The 24,211-nt window shown below is 39.1% G+C and overlaps 1 protein-coding gene across 1 annotated transcript in view; it reads right to left on the bottom strand.

Moving 5' to 3' along the window:
- STARD13 (StAR related lipid transfer domain containing 13) overlaps positions 1-24,211 on the bottom strand; it is a 239,075-nt gene that overhangs the window by 203,922 nt on the left and 10,942 nt on the right. Inside the window, exons 2-3 of the mRNA XM_062514702.1 lie at positions 6,034-6,180; positions 1,438-1,572 (exon numbers count right to left, since the gene is read on the bottom strand). Of these exons, the coding sequence (XP_062370686.1) occupies positions 1,438-1,572; positions 6,034-6,180 (282 nt within the window). The remainder of the gene's footprint in view (positions 1-1,437; positions 1,573-6,033; positions 6,181-24,211) is intronic.

A 24,211-nucleotide genomic window follows, 5' to 3' on the forward strand; every position in this document is an offset into this window, starting at 1 on the left:
TACAGTGGATGGATTTTACTTGACAGTCTCATGGATATGTTTTCAGTACACTTACAAGTGAACTGGAAAATGAAGGAATAAAAAGAGACAGAGTTTTCCGGTGATATTCAACTACAGAGGTTAATAAAAACAAAAACTGACTGCATATTGCTGAAAGAGGACCTCATGGTGTTGAATGATTGTAAAATAAGCAGAAAAATGAAAATCAATAATAAATAAAGTCACTTGCTGGAGAAAAAAAGAAAACAAACAAAACCAACCTCAGATATTCACTACTTCCTACAAGATGCCTGAGATTCAGTTTTTGCCAGTACAAGAACTGTAGCTAAAATAATAATTCACTAACAAATTAACAATAAGAAAAAGGTATCACCTACTCCACAACTGAACTTTGGAAATAATTGCTACAAGACATTGAATATCAAAAGAACAAACGAATACAAAGGACTACAAAAGGCACAGTTAGAGTAAAAAAACTCTAGGGGCTATTTATTACAAAAATGCAATACAGTGTCTGTCTTCAATGTGTCTGCATTATAAATACCTCAAAGGAAGCTGATGTGGCTTACTATCTGCTTACTATGTCCTTACACTTCTTTCCTGAACATCCAACACTGGCCACTGCCAAAGAAAGGATACAGGGCAATAAATACTTTTGATTCAATCCAGTGTAGCCACTTTTTATGTTGTATGATGATCACAAGTACTGCTGGCACACAAGTAATTTAAAACAGGTAGACAGAAACCATCTACATTTCCAAATGAAGACACTGATCCTAAAGCAGCTTACATTTAGCTATTGGGAAAGTAAATCAAAGCCTTTTAAGAAAACATGCTGATGGATTTTGATGGACTTTGATTGCAGCCATCACCTTATTAAAAACCGCCAAGTATATATTGCTATTTTTGGTTAGAAATAGGATTTAACTAAAATGCCAGAGCTGAGCACCCAGGCTTGCAGAGAATGCAGTGCGGAATTCACCATGAACTGGGCAGAGCCAACTGCCAAGCTAACAAATCCTCAGAGAGTACTTCTAAAATAAGCCATGAAGAAAAAGCTGTGGTAGTGGTTCTGATGCCTGGAATTCAACACGTTACCTCCAGATGAATTACTCTTTAGAAGTGCCTGTTCCTTTCCATTGACTATGAAGGTGATCCGAGTGACTAGTTCAGATACAGTAGTTTTTATTAGTGGTCTAAAATCAGATTAGATGAACCCCACAGCCCTGGAGCCTCACTAACTGAAATCCAACTTAACTTTTATCTGTACCTGCTTTGCAAACCAAACTCCTCCATATAGAGCAATATTTGCAAGAATCAAACATTTGATATGTGTGGAATAAATTATTTAGGAGAAATGCACAGACAATTTCAATTATACATAGTAAATGTTGAGGTTACAGAACCTGTGAGTCAGATAATGTTGCAGCTACTTACATCAGTTTTAGGTCGTGCTCCAGTTGACACTTGGTAAGGTAAACAATTTAGATCCTGGTAGTCTCCTCTTCTATTTTTCTGAGATCCTTTTTCTTGATGATCTCCATAAAGGCCTGTCTCTACCTGAACAGGGGACTGTAAGAGAATTTTTAAAACCCTATAAATAAAGACAAGTCAGAAATATTTTTAATGTGAACTCTAAGATAGAAACTTTGGAAATTCGTATTTTCAAAGCCTCTTTTTTCCTCTGATGTAAGTCAAACATTTGATTTCAATATTTTTTTTTTTGTTTTAAAGCACCTGCTGCATCATTTTTACACTTTGCTAAGCTAGACATCCAGACATTAAGGGAAGTCACGTCCTTAACATGGAGTACACACAAATGGAGAACCAACCAATAATAGCACACCTTCCCTAAACTTAAAGGAACTAAATCACTTTGTAGAAAGAGAAATGGTTTTATTAAAATTATTTTAAAACTATCTTTTAACTTTATTTCATGTTTTGTATATTATACAGAGACTGAGCAAATTCCCATTTTCAAATTACAGATTCTGAACTTTTCAAATAAATTTTTCCTTATTTCCCAAAACCTGGGGAGTTCTCACTCAACTGTTCCACTCCCACACCATATTTTAAAAGGTGGATGTCCTAACTCTGGGGCCACACTGAATGCAGTGTCAGGAAGAGACCAACTGCAGAACATTCCCCCATGTTTCACATATCCTGGTTTGCCCAAGGAATAACTGGGTGAGTAAGCAAGAAGCAACACATGGTGCAATCCAGCAGAATTCATACTACAATCAGGGAAACAGGATCATGGGTGCACTGCAGAGCAGTCCCAAGGTGCTGGGAACAATCATTCTAATCAGCCCATTTTGAGGCTCTTCGCCTTCACAAAGTGACAAATGTGCTGCTGACCTTTAACAGCAACTGCCCAGTTCCCAATTAGTATATTTTATAGGGACTTAAAATGGGGAGGCTTTGAAAAGGTGACAAAATAATTAGTCTGCAGTCCCCGAAACGTTTGAAGAAAATATACTAATGCAAAAGATTTAAATGAATGTGTTAGATAAAGTTTTGTTCAATGGAAGTCATATCACTAATATAAGATGGAGTAACTATAACCAAACAGGATTTCCCTGTCATTCATAAGCAATAAAGGACTAAACAAAAAAAAATATGATTCTCGTTCTGGAGATTTCTTGCTTTTTCTGTACTAAAACTGAATACAAGATACTAAGTGGCAATGAAATTGATACATTAAACAACAGGGGAAACACACTGCAGTATGAGTGATTTATTTCTGATATTTCATTTACAAAGTGCCTCTTTCTATACTGCTAAGAAAGATTTTGTTTTTTTCATAGGAAAGGTACATTCAGACAGTACAGCTTTTTGCACTTAAATCATATGTTTATAGCACTGGTGAGACAATGTTTCAGAAAATAATTTGATTATAGCCAATTACTTTTAAATCTTCTCTGGATCAGCTACTGAGGAATCCAGTCAGTGCTACTTCCTTCTAATATTTGCCAACAAAAAACTGACCTGTAGTAATTTATGGTTTACACAGACATCGAAACAAGTAATCTCTTAGCATTCATACAAAAGTTACTGTGTTTTAGAAAGCACCTTGAATTTGCTCACCAAAATACTTTAAGACTCCCTACTCTTACCCAATAAGTGCCACAATATTTATTCACCCTGTCGATTTTCATTAGCGCATATTTTGGTTTCTTCAGTAAAAAAAAAAAGTTTAAACAAATATTATTAATAACAAATACCTTCACAATATGAAAATGCAGAGTAAAAAAAAACCAACAAAAATCAAATAATTACTTCCATGAAGCGGTGAAAAATCCTTTGGTAGAAAACTGACTGGCTCAACCAAGTGATTAAATGACAAAATATATTTCTGAGATAGAGCCTTTGCCATAAGAAATAATTCTGTTATCTGTTAAAAATTGTCCACACCCTTAAGGGAACAACTTTCAGAGCAGCAGCTCCAACATACCATGCTCACACTTGTCCAGTAGTCACCTGCTTTGGAGATCTTCAGTCTCCAAAGTCAGCCTTACATCTTTGAACAGTTCACCCAAAATCACTGTCAATCATAATTTCTTGTGTCAGCACTCAGTTGAGGATAAAACCATATGAAGAACACAAAAGTGGTTCATTTTATAGAATTCAAATTTACACAGTTACTAGTAAACATATGTTTGAGAGAGGCCTTCCTTCTATTCAAGTTTCATGGCAAGTGACAAGAAGAAAACATTTGATATGTGTGGAACAAATTACAAGTTATAGTTAGAAATGCAGTACAAATAGCATGAACTGATAAAATGTAAACTACTCATACAACTTGTGTGAAAACCAGACTCTTATTTTTTCCACAGCAATTGTCATTTTGAGATCTGTGGTATCTGTTTCTTCACAGTACATTTATGGAGAGATTTATGAGGATCTATCTCTTCTTTGACTATAAAGTAAAATTAAGGCCACCCATTCTCAGGCAAATTATTCATTAATATTTAAATCAGAGCACATAATTGCCTTGCTGTACAAATTCTTTTGCAGGAGACAGCAAATGGTATCCCATCATCAGTTCCACAACAGATTTTCCAGGACTTTTTTCTTGCTCTGATCTTGCTTGTCTCATCAGAAAGACTTAGTATTAAGTCACCTGTGCAGCTTCTGTATTGAAATAGGCTCTTGGAAGTTTAAAGGTCATTTCTAGTTTGTCAAATACGGCTACAATAAAATGTGGCTGACTCACATATTTTCCTGTCCAAAGAAAACCAAAATGAAGAGATGTCTTCCATTCTTTAGAGTAGGAAGAAGATGTGGCTTAATAAAGAGGACTGCAACTGCTCATATATCATATTAAACAAAACACCTTTGGTGCTGGTGTTGGGAACATCCTAACAACCCTAGAAGAGGCTTTTGGTGGGAGCATATATCCCAGGAAAAAGGCTGTGGTGAAAGTCCTGGCCTCTCTGTACTCAGAAGATGTCTCAGGACTAGGCTGCAGGAGAAGTGCGAACATCTGGGATGCTGGTGATGGCATTCTCTGTGCAACCATTTCTAATGATGCTGTTCTTATGTATCAAAGTTCACTTGAAAATGTCAGCTATTTAGATTTTTCTGTTGTGTACATGCAATATGCCCTTCAGTGAATGCTTCAGCAATGCATTTGAAGTCATATCCTATGATCTTCAAATCATCATGGAAGAAGAATGATGCCTAACCAAACCACAGATTTTACTTTAGTAGAATAGGCACATCCATAAAATAATGGGTGTTTGGATCACTGGTTACCAGACTGTCTCACAATGGGCAGTGTTTAAACTCTGATAGCTGAGATTTCACTTTCAGGCAGAAAAGCAGACTACACTGCCACTGTATTTTGACAGAAGACATTGAGCATTCTCCTGCAGGACAGAACATTGTCCCTTAATACACAAATTAATTTTGAAATTAATTCAACTGGACAGAGCTGGCTCTGATTGGCTGACAGGTACAGCAAGAAAGAAATGAAAGACAGTGCAAGATTCTGAACTTGCCACCTAGAGAGACATGAACATTTACATTGTGACGATCCACAAAGATACTTAATTTAAGAATTCACTTTCACAAAATGAAGCAGCAGTGACAGCAAAAACATTCACAAAAGATCACCTTCCACGAATTTCAAGCCAACATTCAGAGCTAAAAATCCACACAATTCTATCTTAAGAACTGAGTTAATCATACCTGAAGCAGAGAACAAACACTTCTATTTCTCATGCTGGTCATTCTCCACTAATTGCTTATATAAAAACACCTTGCTTATTCAAAAATTAATAAAATAATATCATTAATAAATAATATCATGCTCCTTTAACTCTCTTTGCCCTAAAAATAAAAGGTTGAGAAACTGTTTGTCATCAGCTGATGACACCTGTCATCACAAAATATTCTTAACTAGAGGACTGCAGCTCTAGATGGAAAGGGAAGGGAAGGGAAGGGAAGGGAAGGGAAGGGAAGGGAAGGGAAGGGAAGGGAAGGGAAGGGAAGGGAAGGGAAGGGAAGGGAAGGGAAGGGAAGGGAAGGGAAGGGAAGGGAAGGGAAGGGAAGGGAAGGGAAGGGAAGGGAAGGGAAGGGAAGGGAAGGGAAGGGAAGGGAAGGGAAGGGAAGGGTTGATCTAGTTGTCCTGAGGTGACTGGGACAATAGTTCAACTCTTAATGAAGATAGTGTCTTGCTTGCTGTTATATCTTTAAATAAATATAACAAGTATTAATAGGCTAGCGCTTACATTAACAATCTGAAAAGCATGCATGCAAATATTCCTAGAATAAAAAAGGTGTTTAATGATTTTAAGTCATACTGACAGAAAATTTACAAGCATGCCCTGTCACAGTTCTGGTTATTTGACCATTAGTTACCTAATGAAATTAGAGATTTCATTTTATTGAGTGAAAACTTTTAACTTCATCCTAACACCTGGGCTCCTCAGCCTATTCAGAAATACAGCTGGATCTGAAAACTATGGCTTGAGGAGTGTTGTAGCTAAAAGTTAGAGAATGTATCATATGACACACACACATTCTTACCAGTTGCTTGTGCCTTCTAGAAGAAGGAGTACTGGAGGGAGAAGATCCAGCACTCAGAGCTTCTTCAATATCTAAATTCAACTGTTCCAGTTTCTTCATAAGCCATGACATAGAGTCTGGCCATTCAGATTCTTTTTCTGGTTGGGTCTAAAAAAAATCAAACATACATGAAATCTTAAAATATTCAAGCTGTTTGTCACTTGAAGATACTTATTTTCTCTTCCAGTACCCAAGGAAAAAGATGACCAGTTCATTCCCTGGCCTTGAGCAACATTTTTCCATTTAGAAAGCTTCAATTATTACTCCTGATGACACATATTCATAGCTGTTCTACATACTCAAATGATTTGTATATCTGAATGGCTTTCTAACACTTCATCTTGGGTGACCCACTGCTATTTCAAGCTAAGTAGAAGCCTGACTAAAACTAAAGTCACTTTCATGCCACTTCTTAAGCCGCTTCTATTTCAGCATCTCTCCACTGATTACTTGTTGCCAACGGGAACCAGAATATTGAAGGTCATCATGTGCATTGCATTATATTCCTTACTATAATTCTAGACTTGTAAAATCCTCTGCCCATAGGGTGGGAATATTTAATTCTTCACTTTGTCACTGTGATGCATCTTTCCTTTTTATCTGAAGAGCTTTACTGTATAACAAAAATTTTAATCCATTGTAATGTAATTGACAAATATGCTTTGCTTATTCCTTAGTTTCTTCAAAATCCTTTCCAGTACTCTCCTTAAGCACCTCTCCATGGCAGTCTCTATTAATTCTGCTGCATTATGCCTTGTTTTCCTTATTCACATCACTTCTAATGATCCACTATAAAAACCAGTCACACTGACCTCCCTGTCAACACAGGCAGCTACTGCTCCCCAGATGTCTCTGTTCTGAAGCTACTTCAGTTCTTTCATCTTCCTTCGTTTCACAAACAATACATATCTTTTCACAGAAGATAATTCCATAGTGAGCATGAGCAGACAAACAGTAATAATGCATTTTCATCCTGCCATAATCCTAAGACCATCATAACCAACACTCCTCAAAACCTAGGGGAGATAGATGAGTACTGTTATTACTCCTACCTGATAAATCTTTACTGTGTTTTGTTTCCTTAGGAGGGTTTCACAAGTAGGACAGAAAGATAACTATAATTGGCTCTCTATTGTAGGGAAAAAATATTCACAAATAGAATCCAGAAGATTCACTCCACTATTACACTGACATATATTATTGCTAATGGAATTACTCATCTTCTTCACAGCAACTAAGGTCCCAAATCATCAGACATTGAGTCTCATATTAGCAACAAACACATGCTCCCTTCAGAAGGACTAGTATGATCTTCATAGGGATTTTTCAAAGCACAGAAATATAAATATCCCAGTTTTTACTTTCCCAAATCTTTATTTGGAATTTCACAATTTTTTACAACCTCTGAGTACTTTGCCTGAAATGCTGTTATAAATGCTAAGATATACTTCAACTCTACAGCTATTAAAATTATTTAAGGAATACTTTGATTGCTTCCCATTGTCTTCCCAACTATTTCCAAGTAAACTACATGACGTTCCACAGAAAATGAGTATCAAAAGTCACTTCTCATACTGAATCCATTCTGAGTGAAATGACTTCACACAGGAAATGTGCATACTGATGTATGTCCACAACACTCATTTGTAAACAAAGCAAATATTTTCCTGTGGTTTTGCTTCCTCATATACTGGTCTTTCCAATACTAAAGAATTCTCAAAAAAAAAAGACTCAACAAGGACAAAACATGGAAACCCAGGTAAATTTCATAAACAATAATGTATAAATTCAGCAAAAATCTAATATGAATGTTCTATTTCTCAACACAGTTAAAATGAAATTTATGAAAAAGGGGCTACAAGAATACATTCTCTTACTTAAAAATAGTAAACAATTCTGAAGCAACAATCATATAGGGAAATAAGTGTGCTTGATTTCTGTGAGCTATGCAAAAATTGTTCTTGCCAGGTGACAAGCACTGAAGGTTACTTTAGAAGTTTAGATTCTTGAGTTTAATAAGACACAGGAACAACTTCCACATGTTGAAAAAGACCACTTCCTGTTCCACAACAAAAAAAAGAGTATTTTGAGGGGTGTTTGAGAAGTTTCTCCAATTTAGCATTTTCCATAAAAAATGATTCACGAAGACTTCAAAAAATTTCTAAGACTCCAAATGTATGCAACAGCACACACGATACTGCATTACAATAAAAAGTACAGCTCCATGCACAGGGAAGCACATTTCACCTTTATCTTGACAAATATTTACCTACTGGAACACTACCTCCAATATTCACCAATGTTCTTTCAAACAACAGCATGAGCCAAACTCCATTATTTTTATAGATTTCTTGTTTTAATGCTACAGAATTCAAATCACAGTAATTTCTAAAAAATACAAGTCTAAAGGAATTTCACCACACTATAAATCTCCTAGCATTCTCCATTCAGTTCTTTTTAGTTCAGTAAGACTCTATATTGTGTCCATTAAGGGGATGAGGAAAAAGATGGGGTTTCATTGTCCTTGAAGATAAAGCCAAATGGGCCTAGTTAACAAATGCCATTCAGTAATTGGAAATTTGGCACAAAAGCACCATTTGGAACAAATGCTGATTGGCTACGTATTTCAAAGGTTGCCTGAAATTCCTGCTAAACAGAAAAAAAAAAAAACATTATGCTACTTACATTCAAAAATATACAGCCTGCACAGTAGGACTTCTAGCCAGTGAATAAATTTTGCCTAATCCATTCATGAGGAACACAGCTCCACAGTGTTCAGCCCCAGCAACTAGGTTGGACACTATCAAAGTGCTCTGAAGATCTGAGTACCAGTGTTTCCTGCCCATAGCAACTGCAAAGGCAGTAGGGTCAGGGCGCCTTTGGAAGCTTTTGTGTCTTGCCCTTCAGAAGGAAAAAAATCTCACTTTAAATTATCTAGAGAATCCCAGCATGCTTTATTCATTGTTTTTTCCTCTAAAAGGTTACAGGGAGAACACTCCTTTCCATATATTCTCAAGGTCTCTCTTTGTTGGAGCCATAGCCATTCAGCAATGGATAGGAACGTTGTTACCTTTTGAAGAACCTTGAAAGCACAGAGACAGAAGTGCTGTACAGAAACACTTTTTACATGCTCCCTTAGAACACAGAATAATTTTGTTTGGAAAAGACCTTTAGCATCATCAAATCCAACTGCTAACCCAGCACTGCCAAGTCTACCACTAAACCTTGTCCCTCAGTGCTGCAGCTACTCATCTTTTAAACACCTCCAGGGAAGGTGACTCCACCACTTTCCTGGGTAGCCTGTTCCAGTGCTTGACAAACCTTATAGTGAAAAAAAAAAAAAAAAAAAGAAAAAAAAATTCCCAATATTCAGTCTAAACCTTCCATGCTGCAATTTGAGACCATTTCCTCATATCCTATCCTACACAGATGAGCAGCTGTAGAAAGTGAGGCCAGAGAATCCTTTGTCAAATAAGTGTTTCAAGGTAGAGCAACGCTGTCTATGAAGATCATGGCATATCCTAGGCCAAGAACAAATTATTGGCCTTGAAAGTGAATTCCTTTGCCATATAGATTTCTCAAGTCCCACATACTCATGCTAGATTAAAAAACCTATAATCATAGAACAAGCATTATCTTCCATGGAAAACAGAAAATCAAGTGGTATGAACTTCCTAAAATCAGTTACAGATACAGCTATTGTGCTTAAGATAGCTATTGTATAGAGGAATTATCCCAACAAATAGGATTTACTAAGATATATTTAGCAATCACTCAGTTCTATGTTGCTACTTCCTACAGCAACCACAGTCCATTTTAGAACAGCTTAATGACTTTGTTACATGTACACATTCATATGTATCCTGACTCCGTATTCATTCACATAGCTGAAATTTCATTACTACCAATGAAATTTCAAAAAATTAGAGGTAAAACAAGGTGCCCAATCATCCAAACACTTACTTGTTCTTTTCTAACACAGAGAAGAAAATACTTTCCAGACATTCAGAGGTTAGTGCCTTTTGTACCAAAGGCTTCTGCACATTGTTTTTCAGCTTTCAAGTGTTCTTCACTAATCTTATTCGGCAAAAACATCTGTGATGAAAGGCATATTTGTTTCAATGTTTGGTCATGAGGCTTATTACAAGAGGCATAATAGCTCCCAGCAAATCTAAATTTAAACTGAAAGAATGTGGCAGAAATGAACAAGTCCATATAGAACACTCAGGGGTCAGGGTTAACCCTGCTGCCAGACCTCATCCTACACTGGAAGCAGAAAGGCTTTCCAAGTGAAGGGTTATGAGAAAATTACACAACTCTAAATTTATCTGATAATTTGTGGCTTTCACTTCAGAGCTTCAATAGGTCCAATTGTTCTGGTAATTAACGTATTGTACAACTTCGGGTAGTAAATCAGTAACCTCCAAATAAAATATATCAATGCTATTTAACCCTCCTCCCTATTAAATCTGCTCAGATAAAAATTCTCACTGATATACAGCCTAGATCTGTAAATAATGATTTTGTGGAACAATTTCAGGGACCAAATATCTTATTCTGCTCTTGCTGCATGGATGGAGCTCCTCTGTTCTTAAAAGAATCTCTGTGTAAAAGGTCTCTCAGCTCCTGATGGCTTTGCCTACAGGGACTGGGGGAGAAAGCCAGATTGATTCCCAATGCAAAATCCTTAAAAATAAAAATTAGAATACAAAGGACTCTTTCATCCCAAAAATAGATGAATATGTGCCTTCTATATTGAAGATAAAATATTTCAAAGACAATATTCCTTAATATCTCATTACAGTGTTGCTTAAGTATAGATAAATAGATGGATTGGATAGAGAACAAAATTGTGGCACCTTCATCCTGGAAAGCAGGTGAGTATACTCATCAGTTAGCAACCCTTTTTACTTCTAAGAACTGTATGGCTATAGAGCTGACATTATCAAGGAAGTCTCTTCCACCTCTCAAGTCAGTAGGCAAGGCCTTGCAACATAGGTTTCTGGGAAAATGAAAGCTCTTCAGGGACATCACATAAAATTCAGAGGAATCCGGATCCTTCTGATCCCCAAAACATTCACTTAAGATGGGCTGTAAAGACCTTAGCAGTTTTGCAGAAGAAAAGCTACAGAAATATTAACATGAAGATACCCGTTAATCTGTTTTAAAGGAAACACCATTTCCAAGATGAATAATTTTCCCCTAAACTTATTACACTTGTTAAATACATCTGTGTATGGAATTTTGATTTTCATTCCTGTCCAGTCACTTTATTTTTGCTGCTTTCCTGCATGAAGGCTTCTGTCTCAAGCTACTGATTTCTTCAAACAAGTTTTCAGAAATGACACAAACCGTACCTGTATGAATGATGAAACCTTCTGTGTTTTCTGATGCTTTAGAGCAAACTAAATTGAATTTTAAACACACTTAAGGTGGTTTCTGGCTTTTCTGCATTTTCCCTTACAGTGTCCCCACACACCTGCCTTAATTTTCTTTCACTAAGATCAAGCGTGCATTTCTATGGTTTTATGTGTCAGTATTTAAACACACCACTATGTCTTTGAACAGTGAATATAGTAAAATATAAAAAATACCGTGGATCTACTAATTTCAAAATATAGTACAATAAGGATATATACTTGGATTTTTTAAATGAATAATAGGTGCACAACATGGGAGAAAAAGGAACCCAAAGAAGCCATGAGAAAATAATGCAACATAACCCTTACTTCACCACATGTATTTGACTACTTGACTCTTCAAAGTAGCTCAGAAATTGACTAAATTCTTTTTTATAACTGCTTCTAATCTTTCAGACACTAAATTGGCAAATTTGACCTTTAATTTGTATTCAACACACTTGCACAGTGATAATGTCCATTTTATTGAGAGAAAATAAAATTCTGAAGTCCTATCTCTCCTTTAAGGGTTCTTGCATCAGTTTTTAAGAAGTATTGCTCTAAGCTAGGAAGAACAGGACAGAACCCCTTGTATGAATGCAATCTTCCAAATACTAAGTTTATGGAAAATATCCCAGATGAAGAAACCCAATCTAATTCCTAGGACTGAAGGCCACAAACTGCATCAGCATGGTATTTCACCCAAGCTGAGAGAAACTGTAAGGAGAGAAGAAAGAAATTTAGTTGAAGACAAGGTTTGGGGCAAAATGTTTTAGAGAACAGTTCCACACCACAGCAGAAATTTTAAAGTGCAGTAACCTGGACAGTCTAATATGAAAATTCTGTTCATTTTGTTTCTAGCAAAAGCAACTAGTTTTGTATTGAACTTCTCATTAAAAAAACAAACAAACCAAAAACAATGACAACTTAAAATGGCACTTAGTCGGTTTTAATTTGAAGTTGGACTTCGGGTTTGCTCCAATGATTAAATTTTCTAGATTCTCAAAGCCTACAGCATCTCTACCTTCTAACAGATTATGATGTCAAGCAACACCAAATTTCACAAACAGGCTGTTTGTCAAGCCTGTACTGATGACACATGCTACAGAACTGGCACCCGAATGACCAGACAGGCTGTCTTAATTGACATCTGCTCCTATTTCAGCACTTGAATTATCCTCTTGGGTTATCCCATCTTCAGCTGCTTCACAACAGATGCCAGCTCATCACTTATCTATTCTACCATTTCCTCCACATTGTGAGGTGGAAGAAGTGAACTGCACTTCTAGTATCCCAAAAACCTGCTCCAAGCAGTAGTAAAATTCCTGACACTGACCATTCATTCGGTGTGGCATCATCTGCAACAGCAGTTGTATCTGCACATCACAACTAGTGACAATGAATGTCAATACACACATTGGTACTGAGACACAGATTCTTCAAGAAAAATTACTGATTGCGAAATCCTCTCTTACCATGACTCCCTTGGAGAATGTAACTAACTTGTGTCTGTTCACAGTGAGCATCTCCCAGCAGTGCTTCTTGACTAATAAATTCTAGGTTTCAGAATGGATTCCATGAGACTGAGAGATCCCACGCCACTAAATCCACAAAAAGTTACAGACCAGGATAAGTAACTTACAGATCCTTCTCCCCAATGTGGTTAGTTGCACCTTTTGAGATTGGGTAGGACTTCACCAGTTTTCCTAAAACAGAATTCTCTCTCTAAAAAAAAAAAAAAACCACTGTAGTTAGAGCTGTCCAGAATGTGTAAAAGCTAGGCTCAGCTTCATCTTTGGCCTGATACATTCTATATGCTTTAGGGGGAAGGGGATGTACTTCTGAGTGACAGAGAAGAACCAGAAGATACTGACACTCTAGAAAGCAAGAGGGAAATACCTGTAAATCATCCCAGAGGAATTAGGGAGGGCTCCTCCCAAAAGGTGAGGCAGCCCACAGCCCAGCTGAAATGCCTCTATGTTATGCACATAGCATGGGAAACAAGCAGTTGGAGTTGGAAACCATGGTGCAGTTAGAAAACTGCAACATAACAGGGAAAGATGCTGGGACAGAACTGTAGTCAAAGGTTATGATTTTTTTAAAAGAGACATGTAGGGGAGGAGGTGTGGGAGTTTTGTGCTGTATGTTAGGGAAGGGATAGTTTGTGAGAGCTGCCTCTGAAAAACAGCCATGAAAAGGTTGAGAGCCTGTGAGTAAAAAAATCAAAGACAGGACCAACAAAGGGCACCTGCTGGTTGAGGTCTGATCAGGGGGAGGCCAAGGTCAAGGCCTCTTGCTTCAGATACAGAAAGCATCACACCCCAAGACCTCATCCTAGCACAAGACTCCCACCACCCAGACATTTGCTGGGAAAGCAACACAACTAGCTGTAAGATATCCAGGAGAATCCTGGGGTGCATCAAGGACAACTTCCTGGTCCAGGTATTGAACAAACCAACCAGATGAACAGCACTACTGGACCTGGTGCTCACTGCAGTGGATGAGCTCATTAAAGGGGTTAAGACTGGAGGCAGTCCAGGCTGTTGTGACCATGCCCTGGCTGTGAGTTGACAAAATTAATTAGGTTGGAAAAGACCCTGAGTGCATAGAGTCCAACCTATGAACATCACCATGTCAACATCACAGCAAGGCACTGAGCGCCACATCCAGTCTTTTGTTAAACCTTTCCTGTTCATGATCTTGAGGAACATGGGCTTGATTAACTTGGGAAAAAAAAGGACACCAGTAGTTAAAAGTAACATGAACTAGAACCAGATAAAAGGGATAACAAGAGGGTGTTTTAAATGAAAATTATTTTGTGATCCACATTTTGTGATGCAGGAGATCCCATCCCTAAACCTTATGAAAGGTAAAGCAATTTTGAGAAGGTTTTTCACTTTAGGAAAAACCCTTAAAAAATGCAGGAAAGCCACTAATGGGCCTATCTACAGCACAAAGCACTGAAGCCTACGGAGAGGAAGCACTTGCCTTACTTTTGCTGCTGGCCCCAGAATGAAGAGAGCTGTGTGGTGTGTCCCAATGGGGAGCTGGGGGCAGCACTACTCCCCCTGGAGCAACAGGAACCAATGTGGGTGCCCTCCTCCCCTGCCCTGCCAGCTCCAGCTGTGAAACAGCACACACGGGTGACTTATTTCACTGTTAACTGGGGTTTTTGTTTGGTATTTATTGGTAAAGCAATGATCTTGTTTAATACAGCAGCTGAATTAAGCAGGGCTTTGTCTGCTGCCTTTGAACACTGGCAGCCACGGTGATCAGTCACAACTGTCAGAACTCACTTGGACACAAGCTGGTGCTCGGTGTGTGGGCACTCCAAGGCACGGAGAGCTGGGAATCAATCCCTGTGCTGGCACCAGGGCTGCCCTGGCAATCTAACACACAAGCTGAGTCATTTCTTCTAAAAATACCAGTGTCAGTGTTTCCTTGAGGAACTCCAGAGCAGATTCCAAAGATTAAGATGGTAAAAGATAAGACAGAGATCTCATAATAGCTGGCAAAATTCTAATTGTAAAGAAAGATACACCAGGCACCAGCATACTTTTCTTAGAAAAGAAAAAACAGACGTAGGTAACTATAACCTTAACATTTTTGTATCTTAAAATACCAGCATTATTGTTTTCAGTTATTGGAATTTTAAAAATTCCTATCTACAGTGAAAGAATTTCCAAGAAAATTGGTATTAGAGATAGTCTCCAACTACTTTGGAACTTCAACTGTTTTCAAAGTAAGCTGCTTCTTTGGCACCTACATTGCACACAGAAACATAACTCATACAAGCACTATTGATAATACAAAACTAGTAAAATCACAGCAATACTATAATCATATTTATGACAAGCTACCACACAAAACCCTCAAACCTAATATGGAGGATTAAAAAGATGCCCTTCCTAAAATTCCCAAGCATTAATGGAGTTCTGTCAAACCTGACATTGTTCCCTGCCCATGTTCTTGGGCAGTGCACTAATAAGAAGATATATTAGTGTTAGCAAGCCATTTGTATACAGAAATCTGAAATTAATGGAAAGAATAAAGAGCAAAAGGCACCTCCTGGAATTCAAGGGTATTTAAGGACAAAGATGAGAAAGCTTGGTAGAAGGGATGCTATTTTTAGTGGCTAAGGATAGGTGGTGATGGGACAATGGATGGAACATAAATTTGAGAACAAGAGAAGAGATGATAATTGAAATAATGTAAACCTTCTAAATTATATCCTGAACCAATTTTCATCAAGCTAACAATGAAGAGAGGGCATTAATCCCAGGCCCAGAAAAGTAATTAGGCATGATTCCCAGATCTCTGCTGGAAGTTTGATACCCAAGTATCCTGGTTTAACCACTGGGCTTCAGTATTATTCAAAAACAATTCAGAAACCATCTATACACATTTTGTAAGTATTCAATGATGTTTGAATGAATTTTAAAAATACATGATCATTCCTGAAACTGTTTAAATTTCCAGAGTGACAAGAGTAACAAAATTCACATAGCTCATATTGCTAACATTATTTTGAAAACTTGCACAATGTAAAAACCACATTACTCTTCAAGAAATGTAACTACAGTTGTAAAACATCACAATATTATCTCACATTAAACTCATGATAACTTACCCCTATTTGTTAAATAACAAGAAAACGAACAAAGGAAAAAAAAAGAGAAGTTATAGCTTATATGTAAGCTGTACTAGAGATTCATCCACGTTTCCTGGTATTACTGTGAGGGCAGTGAGACACTAGAACAAGCTGCCTGGAGATGCTGTGGATACTCTATCCCTGGAAGTGTTCAAGGCCAGATCAGATGTAGCTTTGAGCAAGCTGGTCTAGTGTAAGGTGTCCCTACCCACGGGAGCAGTGTTGGAACTAAATGATCTGTAAGGTCCCCTCCAATCCAAACCATCGTGATTTTATTATACCGATGTAGCTCCATGAAAATTCTTGTGGTTGTCCCAAAATAACATGCACCTGCAAGTCTTATAAACACCTTGGTACCGTCACACAAAATGAGATCTGACACATGCTTTAATTGGTTTATGACATGCACACTCAAAATGTCACGCAGGATTTGCAAAGAAACCAAATTCTGCAGGAGCAGTTCTTGCAGCACAGGGAACCTCCCTGGGATTTGGACATGAGACAGCAGCACCATCCCATGAAAGGCTGCACAAAGGCTTCTTCTTACAAGCCATACACAGGAGAAAGAACAAAGAAAACGTTTCTCCAATCAAAAATTAATTTGTGAGCATTATGACCTGTAGGACACCACATTTTCTCAGATCCCTCCAAAAATAATTTGAGCAGCATACTTTGCAAAAAAAAAAAAAAAAAAACCTAACAAAACCAAAACCAACTAACCAGACAAACAGAAACAAAACCAAAAAAATCCCCCCAGACAAAAGTGTTGTTTTTTCCCAATCCTGCTCCTCGGGAAAGCATTTTACAAAAAAAAAAAAACAAAAAAAAACAAAAGAACCACAAAACCGAAGACCAACAAGAAAGCCCCCGCGAAACAAATCGTTTCCACACGCTCGTGCTCAAGGTCACAGCACAACGGGGCCGAGGGGGGTGCGGCAGGAGGGCTCGGGGCGCGTTAAGGCCTGTCCCACCACGGCCGCGGCCCCGGTGGCGGGTGGCGCGGGCGGCTCCGGGGCAGAGCGGGGGAGCGGGGCCCGGGCGGGCCGAGGGAAGGGAGGGGGAGGCGCGGCGGGGCTGCTCAAGGGAGGCCGCGGCTTCCCGCCCTCCCCGCCAACAATGGCGCCGCCCGCACGCGCCCAACGGTCCGCGGCCCGGCCCCGCCCTCTCCAGGGGCTCTCGGGCCGCTGGGGGGGGATGGGAGGGGCGGGGCTCGCGCGCGGGCCAGCGCCCCGAGGTGCGCGCGCAGCGCCTCCCCCCCTTTCCCTTTCCGCTCGAGCCGCTGTGACGTCACCGGGAGGGGCGGGGCCGGGGCGGGAGGGCGGGGGCGGCGGCGGCCGGCGGCTCGCGGGGCGGCAGCGCCACCTGGCGGGCGACACCGCGCCGGCCGGGAGCGCGCCCTAGCGGGCGTGGAGGGGAGCGCGCCCCCGCCGGGCAGGGCGGCGGGAGCCGCCGGGACAACGCTTCGGGGCTCGGCCGTGCCTCGCCCGCCGGCACCGTGCCGGGAGGCGTCGCCCGCACGGGCTCTGTGAGGAGAAAAGCCGCCGCCAGCCGGCAGCGGCTCCTGCAGGGGGCGAAGCTGAGCCCCGGAGCCGCCGCCCTCTTGCCCGTGGGAGCGCTGGGCCCGTCCCTGTTGTCTGAATGAGGGGCGCAGCGGCCTGCGGGGTACCCGGGGCCTGAGGGGCCGCCGAGCTGGCCCTGCCTCAGGCTTTGCCCCGAGAGCCTCCCCCGTGGTGTGGAAACTCTTCCAACTGGGTCTGGCTTTGCCCCTCCAGAAAGTGACTTCTGCATAGCGCCGTGCCTCCGCTTCTGCGTATGTTGGAGCACATCAGCTGTAAAGACCTGCCTCATGCCTTGGCTGGGCGTGCGGAGGCTGCTGCTGATGCCTTGGCTGCACAGCTAAGCTGAGGTACACAAGGCTAAAAAGTTAATCTAAAGCCAAGCAGATCTTTCATTTCTCGGCTCCTCAGTGCAAGACAGACACGGAGTCCTGGAGTGGATCCAGTGGAGGGTTGCAAGGGACTGGAGCATCTCTCTTCAGTGGAGGGATGTAAAGTGTATCAAGGGACTGGAGCACCTCTTACAAGGAAAGGCTGAAGGAACTGGCTCTGTTCAGCCTTGAGAAGAGACAACTGAGAGGGACCTCATCAATGTCTAGGAGTATCTGAAGGGAGGGATCAGAGGGTGGACCAGGCTGTGCTGCATGCTGCCAAGCAATAGGACAAGAGGCAAGGGGCAGAAACTGATGTGCGGGAAGTTCCACCTGAATATGAGAGAAGACTTCTGTGCAGGTCACCAAGCATTGGAACAGACTGCCCAGAGGGATTGTGGAGTGTACCTCAGCAGAGATATTTTCAAGGCTACAGTTGCTAGCACAAGAGCATTGCCCTTAATTTATATTTTTTTTCCCCCCTTGGTGTTTTAAAAGAACAAAGTCATGCTGTTGCTCAGCTGCTGTGATGTTTCTCCCAAAACTTTTGAAAAGTTCAGATACCTTCAAGCCAGTTTGAAAGATGGGAAGAAATATCAGAGACAACCAAGTTTAATCAAAATTTAGACTGTACAAGAGACAAAGTGATGGCCCACTATAAAACTAAGGATGAGATAATAGTATAATTTTTGTGTAGCTGCTGATGAACACATATTGATTGTCCCTTGCTGGAGTCATGGAGGGGGCTTGGGGACGTTCTGAGGGAAAGGAAGTAGAGAAGAGATTGGCAGTGTAGGGAAAATAGTGGGAAGTAGAAACTGGAGCTAATACAAGAGCAGGAGAGGACTGGAGTGTGATGGAAAGCAGTGAGAGGTGTGGAATAGTTTGGGCAGCGGGAGGTCCTGAAAGGGTTGAGGCAGGAGGCATTAATTCTGCAGAATGTCAGGGTGGTAATCTTAAATCTGAAAAGCATTTTGGAACAATTAATTACTTTCCTGAGATAGTCATCATGGGATCATTAGGTGAATTCTGTAGAAACAGTAGGACAATAAATTTTCACTTCCTATCCTGAGATGCTTGATTTTATAAATGACTTTTTTCCCCCTCATGAAGGGCATTAGTCTCTGATCAAGAAACTGAAGAAAAATACATTGCAAGGATTGTTCAAAGCTTATTTGCTGATTTTATAGGACTTGTATCATTCATCCCACATGCTCTTATTTTTTCATAAGGAGCAAAGGGGTTTCACAACAGCTTCTGTTTAGGTGTCAGCCTTGCCAGGTTGCTCCTTGCAGAGCACTCAGGGAGTGCAGTGAACTTCATTAGATGCCTGTCTCTCCTGACCAAGGATCAAGACAGGGATTTAGTTAGTCCCTCTCTGGATGTTAGGCAGGGGAATTAAAAGAGGGGATTAAAACCAGTCACATAAAAGAAAATTTTTTTGTGTGTGTCAAAATTGCAGAAGATGAGTGCATTTTCCAAAATATTTTCTGGAGAAAAACCTGTCTTTGGGAATGAGAAAGGAAGCAAAATACCTCTGTAACTAAAACTACAGTGTAGCACAAACAATAAATTATATTTTTTTTTGGTTTTTTTTGAGTTGTCCAAAGTTAAAGGGAAGTGGGAGTAAGTTTGAGTATGCAGTTGAAATCAGAAATCATTGTGCTTGGTGACTAGATAAAACTAGCTCCAGGTATAATTTATAGCACATGTACATTGCTCAATTTTAATGTTTTGTCTCCCCTTGTTTTGAATGGGCTGTGGGTTGTAGTATTTAAATTGTAAGAAGCTTGACAAGGAGACATAAGGACACTGATCAGAGCAACAAATAAATCTCCTTGTATAAATTTTTGGAAGTGAGAATGATGAGTAAAGAGGCACATTCTTCTTTTCATTGTCTTAAGTTTCTTAAATGCCTGCACTTAATCAGATGGGATCTCCCTCTGGAGCTCTTCAAAGACATCAGTGTCTTTTCCTCAACTATGTAAGAAATTTATGTACTTCATTTGACAGCCTGCTTTCTCTGTTGCATGGAAACTGGATATGTACCCTAACACCAGACCAAGATAATTTTCTGCTGGTGTCTTAACTCTGTGTTAAAGCAGGATGTACCGAGCTCCACCCCCACTTCCACTCCTTCTGGTCTTCCTCCTACATTCCCAATTTCTCTGGAAGAAGGTTTTAAGAGCTGCAGGCCTACTCTAGCAGCCCCCATGGATGATCAGGAGCCATAGATATTTAAATTTCTGAGTGTCAGGGAATTAATAGCCTAAACTTTAGAGATCAGATTGCACTCCTCCCTGCCTAGTAAAACTGGCAAAAGCTTTTAACCCGGAGAAGCCAAGAGTCTTGCACATAACATTCTGGAAAAGCCATTGGCTGTACCAGGGACGTCTTGCAAGTCACCTCTGTGTGGCTCTCTTTGGGGTTCTTTTTGCCATCTTTTGTTTGGTAAACAGGAGTATCTATTTCTGCTACCTGCCTATGCTAAAAGCTACAGCATCAGGTGTGCTGCTATAATAATCTGCTGTGCTTTATGCTTTTTCTTTTTTCTCTAAATGACATGAATAGCCATGACAAATATAGAAACTAAGAAGCTGAAGGAATTGGGCAGAATTTAAATGCTAAATTATGATAATCATAAAATGCACAAGAACAGTCATCTGTCTGTACATTTATCCTTTATTAATTTATATAGTGTATAGTTTTATTTTTAATTATTAATGCTAGTTATGCACCTAAAGTGTTCAGATTTTGAACTACATTTCTTCTTTTGGAGATTAGAAATGGACATAAATACCACGTGAGTGATCAAAAGAACTTTCAGAACTTTAACAATTCATGGTATTTGTAATTGCTAATGGTGTCTGTAAACAGCCGAAGCCTTGTCTTGCTAGAATTAAAAAATAAAAAAAAACCTGTGAAGTAAATGTTGTATTATTACCACATAATACTGCCTACATATAGTGACTGCATGTATGCATAATACTGACTGCATAATATTTTGCTGCCCCTGAACATCTTACTTTAGGAAGACTCTTTTGTGAATTTTTAAATCACAAATAGAAACAAAATAGCAATTATATATTTTAGCATGTCCTTTTCAGCTAGGGAAGAAAACAGTTCAGTTAAAAAACCTTAATCACTTTCTGTTAAACAAATCAGTTTGATCTCAATTTCTGAAGAAAAGTTGCTTTCATAAAGCAGCCTTAGGCATCATTCTTGAAGGAAAAAAAATAGTTTCTGTGCCCCCACAGCTTGTAAACATATTCCTTATACCATGTAAATGTTTTTGTATAGCACATAGATTGGAAAATGAAACCTGGAGCTCAAAAAAATTCTCTCTTTCTGTAGGATTATGATGGTCACTAAACAGCAAGAACTGCTGTTACCAGAACTTCTAAGGTTCAGGCATGTTCCCTGTCCCTTGCTTCAGACATTGTCTCCTGTAATGAGAAGGATTGAGGGACAACAATGATCTGTAGCAACTACTTTTAAAATATACAAGAGTTTTGCAAAATCTTCAAAATACAAATGCAATGAAAAAGTTCTAAGGCAGGTGAAGGTGAAAGCATAAGCCTATCCCAGGGTTTCAGTTTCCAAGATTTAGCCTGACTGCTATTGATTCCCAGTTCTAACATACCTTGTATTTTGGAGTACTTTAGTTTTATTTGTATTTGCCTGTCTCTTTGTGAAATACCTTAACCAAAAGCATTCAAAAATTCTGTTTATCCTTATTAAGGTATTTGGTAAGGTTTATTTATAAAAGTAATGGATATAAAAAAGAACAGGAAAACATTAAGGTTTAGAATTGCTAGGAGAATTATAAGAAAGAGTCAAAAAACCCCTGCTGTGGGACGATTACCAGCAGTGATTTCTATTCTCAAATATTTCAATTCCCTGTGATATGGCATATTTTAGAAAGGCCCCATCAACCACAAAATCCACATAAAGAGATCTATTGGTATTACTCTGCAAATAACTGAAACCAAACAATTCCTAGGCTAATTAAAGGATTTCAGCTAGTTTCTCCAGTTATGTACTTCAACCAAGTGTATTTTGCAGGGTACTTAACAGTAGTAATAATAAGCAAAATCTTGCTAGCAAAATGCAGTATAATTTAGAATTGCAAGATTTGCAGGTTTAGGAAGATCTCTAGATATCCTTGAGAAGAAAGCTTTATGTGCACCTGGGGTGTATCCAAACATGCCAGGATAAAAGCTGGAAGAATCATAGTTTGTATTTTAGCCTTTCATCTTAATTCAATGCTTGAGGAACTTAAAAAAGTGATAAGTTCTCTCAATTGCTCTCCAGTCCTGCTCAGCTCTGTATAGTCCCAATGTTATATTGCCACCTGTAAAAAAACCCAAAAACTCAAGCAACAAACCAAAACCCAAACCCCCAAAAAGGTTCCAAAGGGAATTGGGCTAGACAGCTCTGAGAGGGAAAATGTACATAAACTGTTCAAGGTACAGTTTAGCCTGATGGAAAAAAAACCTGCTTAGACAGTGTTTAGACAGCCTGGTTGCAAACGCCACAACATATATTTGAATTTAAAATTTAAAATGCCAAACTGATAGCAATTTCATATCTTACATGATAAGTGATTTTCTTTTCATCTAATTGATATTTGTCAATGCATCATACTTGAACTACTTTTAAAAGACAGCTTAATTTTGACAATTTTCCTCTGGGGAAAATACCTTTACCTGCTATTTAGGCTATCCCAGATCCTTAGTAGCCCACCTAGCACGCTGCTGGAGGCTCTTGACACATCACACCCAGGGTAAAGAATTATTCACTGTCATGGAGAATTTTGAATCTTTGAGGGGTTTTTTTCTGAACTAAAGTAACCCCAAATTTAAAAATAATTGCTTCATTTGCAAAATGGAATGCTTTTATTTGTCATGCTATACCTAAGAGGTTGGGGGGTTTTTTATATATACTGCCAATTTTAAACTGGATGCATAACCAAAATTTCCTTCTCAAATTTGTGCAGTTTTCAACCTCATACTTCTTGCTCTTATAGATTCATTGTAATCTGCATTAGAATTAAATGCTGTGTGTCCCAAGGTGCTTGTGTGAGCACTCCTTAGCATTTGCAAACATTTGAACACAATTTCCAAATAACAAAAAAGCACCCATCAGGAGATCTAGACTTTTTGTTTAATTTTAGCTTAGATATCTTCATTCTGTTTAATGCAACTTAAACTGATCTTCTTAAGAACGTCTTTAAAAACTGGAAACATTGCACACAAGAGAAGATGATCGGAGATAAAACCTTTCAATGTATACCTTCCAGTTTCTGGCAATTCTTACTATGTTAGAATTTGCTGTTATTTTTTGTTTGTATTCATGGAAAGTTCTTTTACTTGAAGAAGTGGCAATTTTAGAGTTTGCTGTTTGACATTCATATGTAAATGCAGGCTTTGTCATGTCTGAAAAGTTTGGTTTCAAAAGTACTTTCTGAACTTCTATAATTTCTTATTCCCTTTATTTCAGAAAGAGCTGAGTTCATATTTGCTTGTTTGGAATACTGGAGGTTTGCCACTAAGGCTTTTTAATCCTATTAATCCCATTTCTCTCTTTCATTTTTTTTTTTTAAACTCAGTGGCATTATGTGTTCCCCAAGACAAGGTTTGGACAATTCAAGATAGCATGTCATCTGTACTACACAAAACACAAAACAGAGGAGTATCTTGATACCTCTTCCATTAGACATGCATCACAGTATTGAAACTTTTATTTAAAAAAAAAACAACAGGGCCTTTGGAATGTTTCTGTCTCCCAGGGGTAATATTTTTTTTTGTTTAATCATCTTTTATCTCACAAACATGATAATTTTCCAGATATCACCAGTTATTTGTAATATCTTGGGAAAATACCTTGGGAACACAGCAGATAAAAGTAGAGCTTGAGGTGAACTCTCGGAGTCTAGATTCTCAGTTGCACAAATACTCAGTATTCCACTTCCTCTCGGTTTAGGTGCCTATCTTGGCATGTTAATAAAAGGCAGTCTGTATTCTTTCTTCTGGTTACTGGCTTTGTGTACTTTTCTCTTGATCTTGATATGTGATGTACATTGTAAAGAATAAAATACATACAAGTTGCAGTGTTCTGTTCTTTCTTGGCAGGTTTAGCAGCTTTTCTTATATTTTAAAT

The sequence above is a fragment of the Cinclus cinclus genome, chromosome 2 (assembly GCF_963662255.1).
Source record: "Cinclus cinclus chromosome 2, bCinCin1.1, whole genome shotgun sequence".
NCBI lineage: Eukaryota > Metazoa > Chordata > Aves > Passeriformes > Cinclidae > Cinclus > Cinclus cinclus.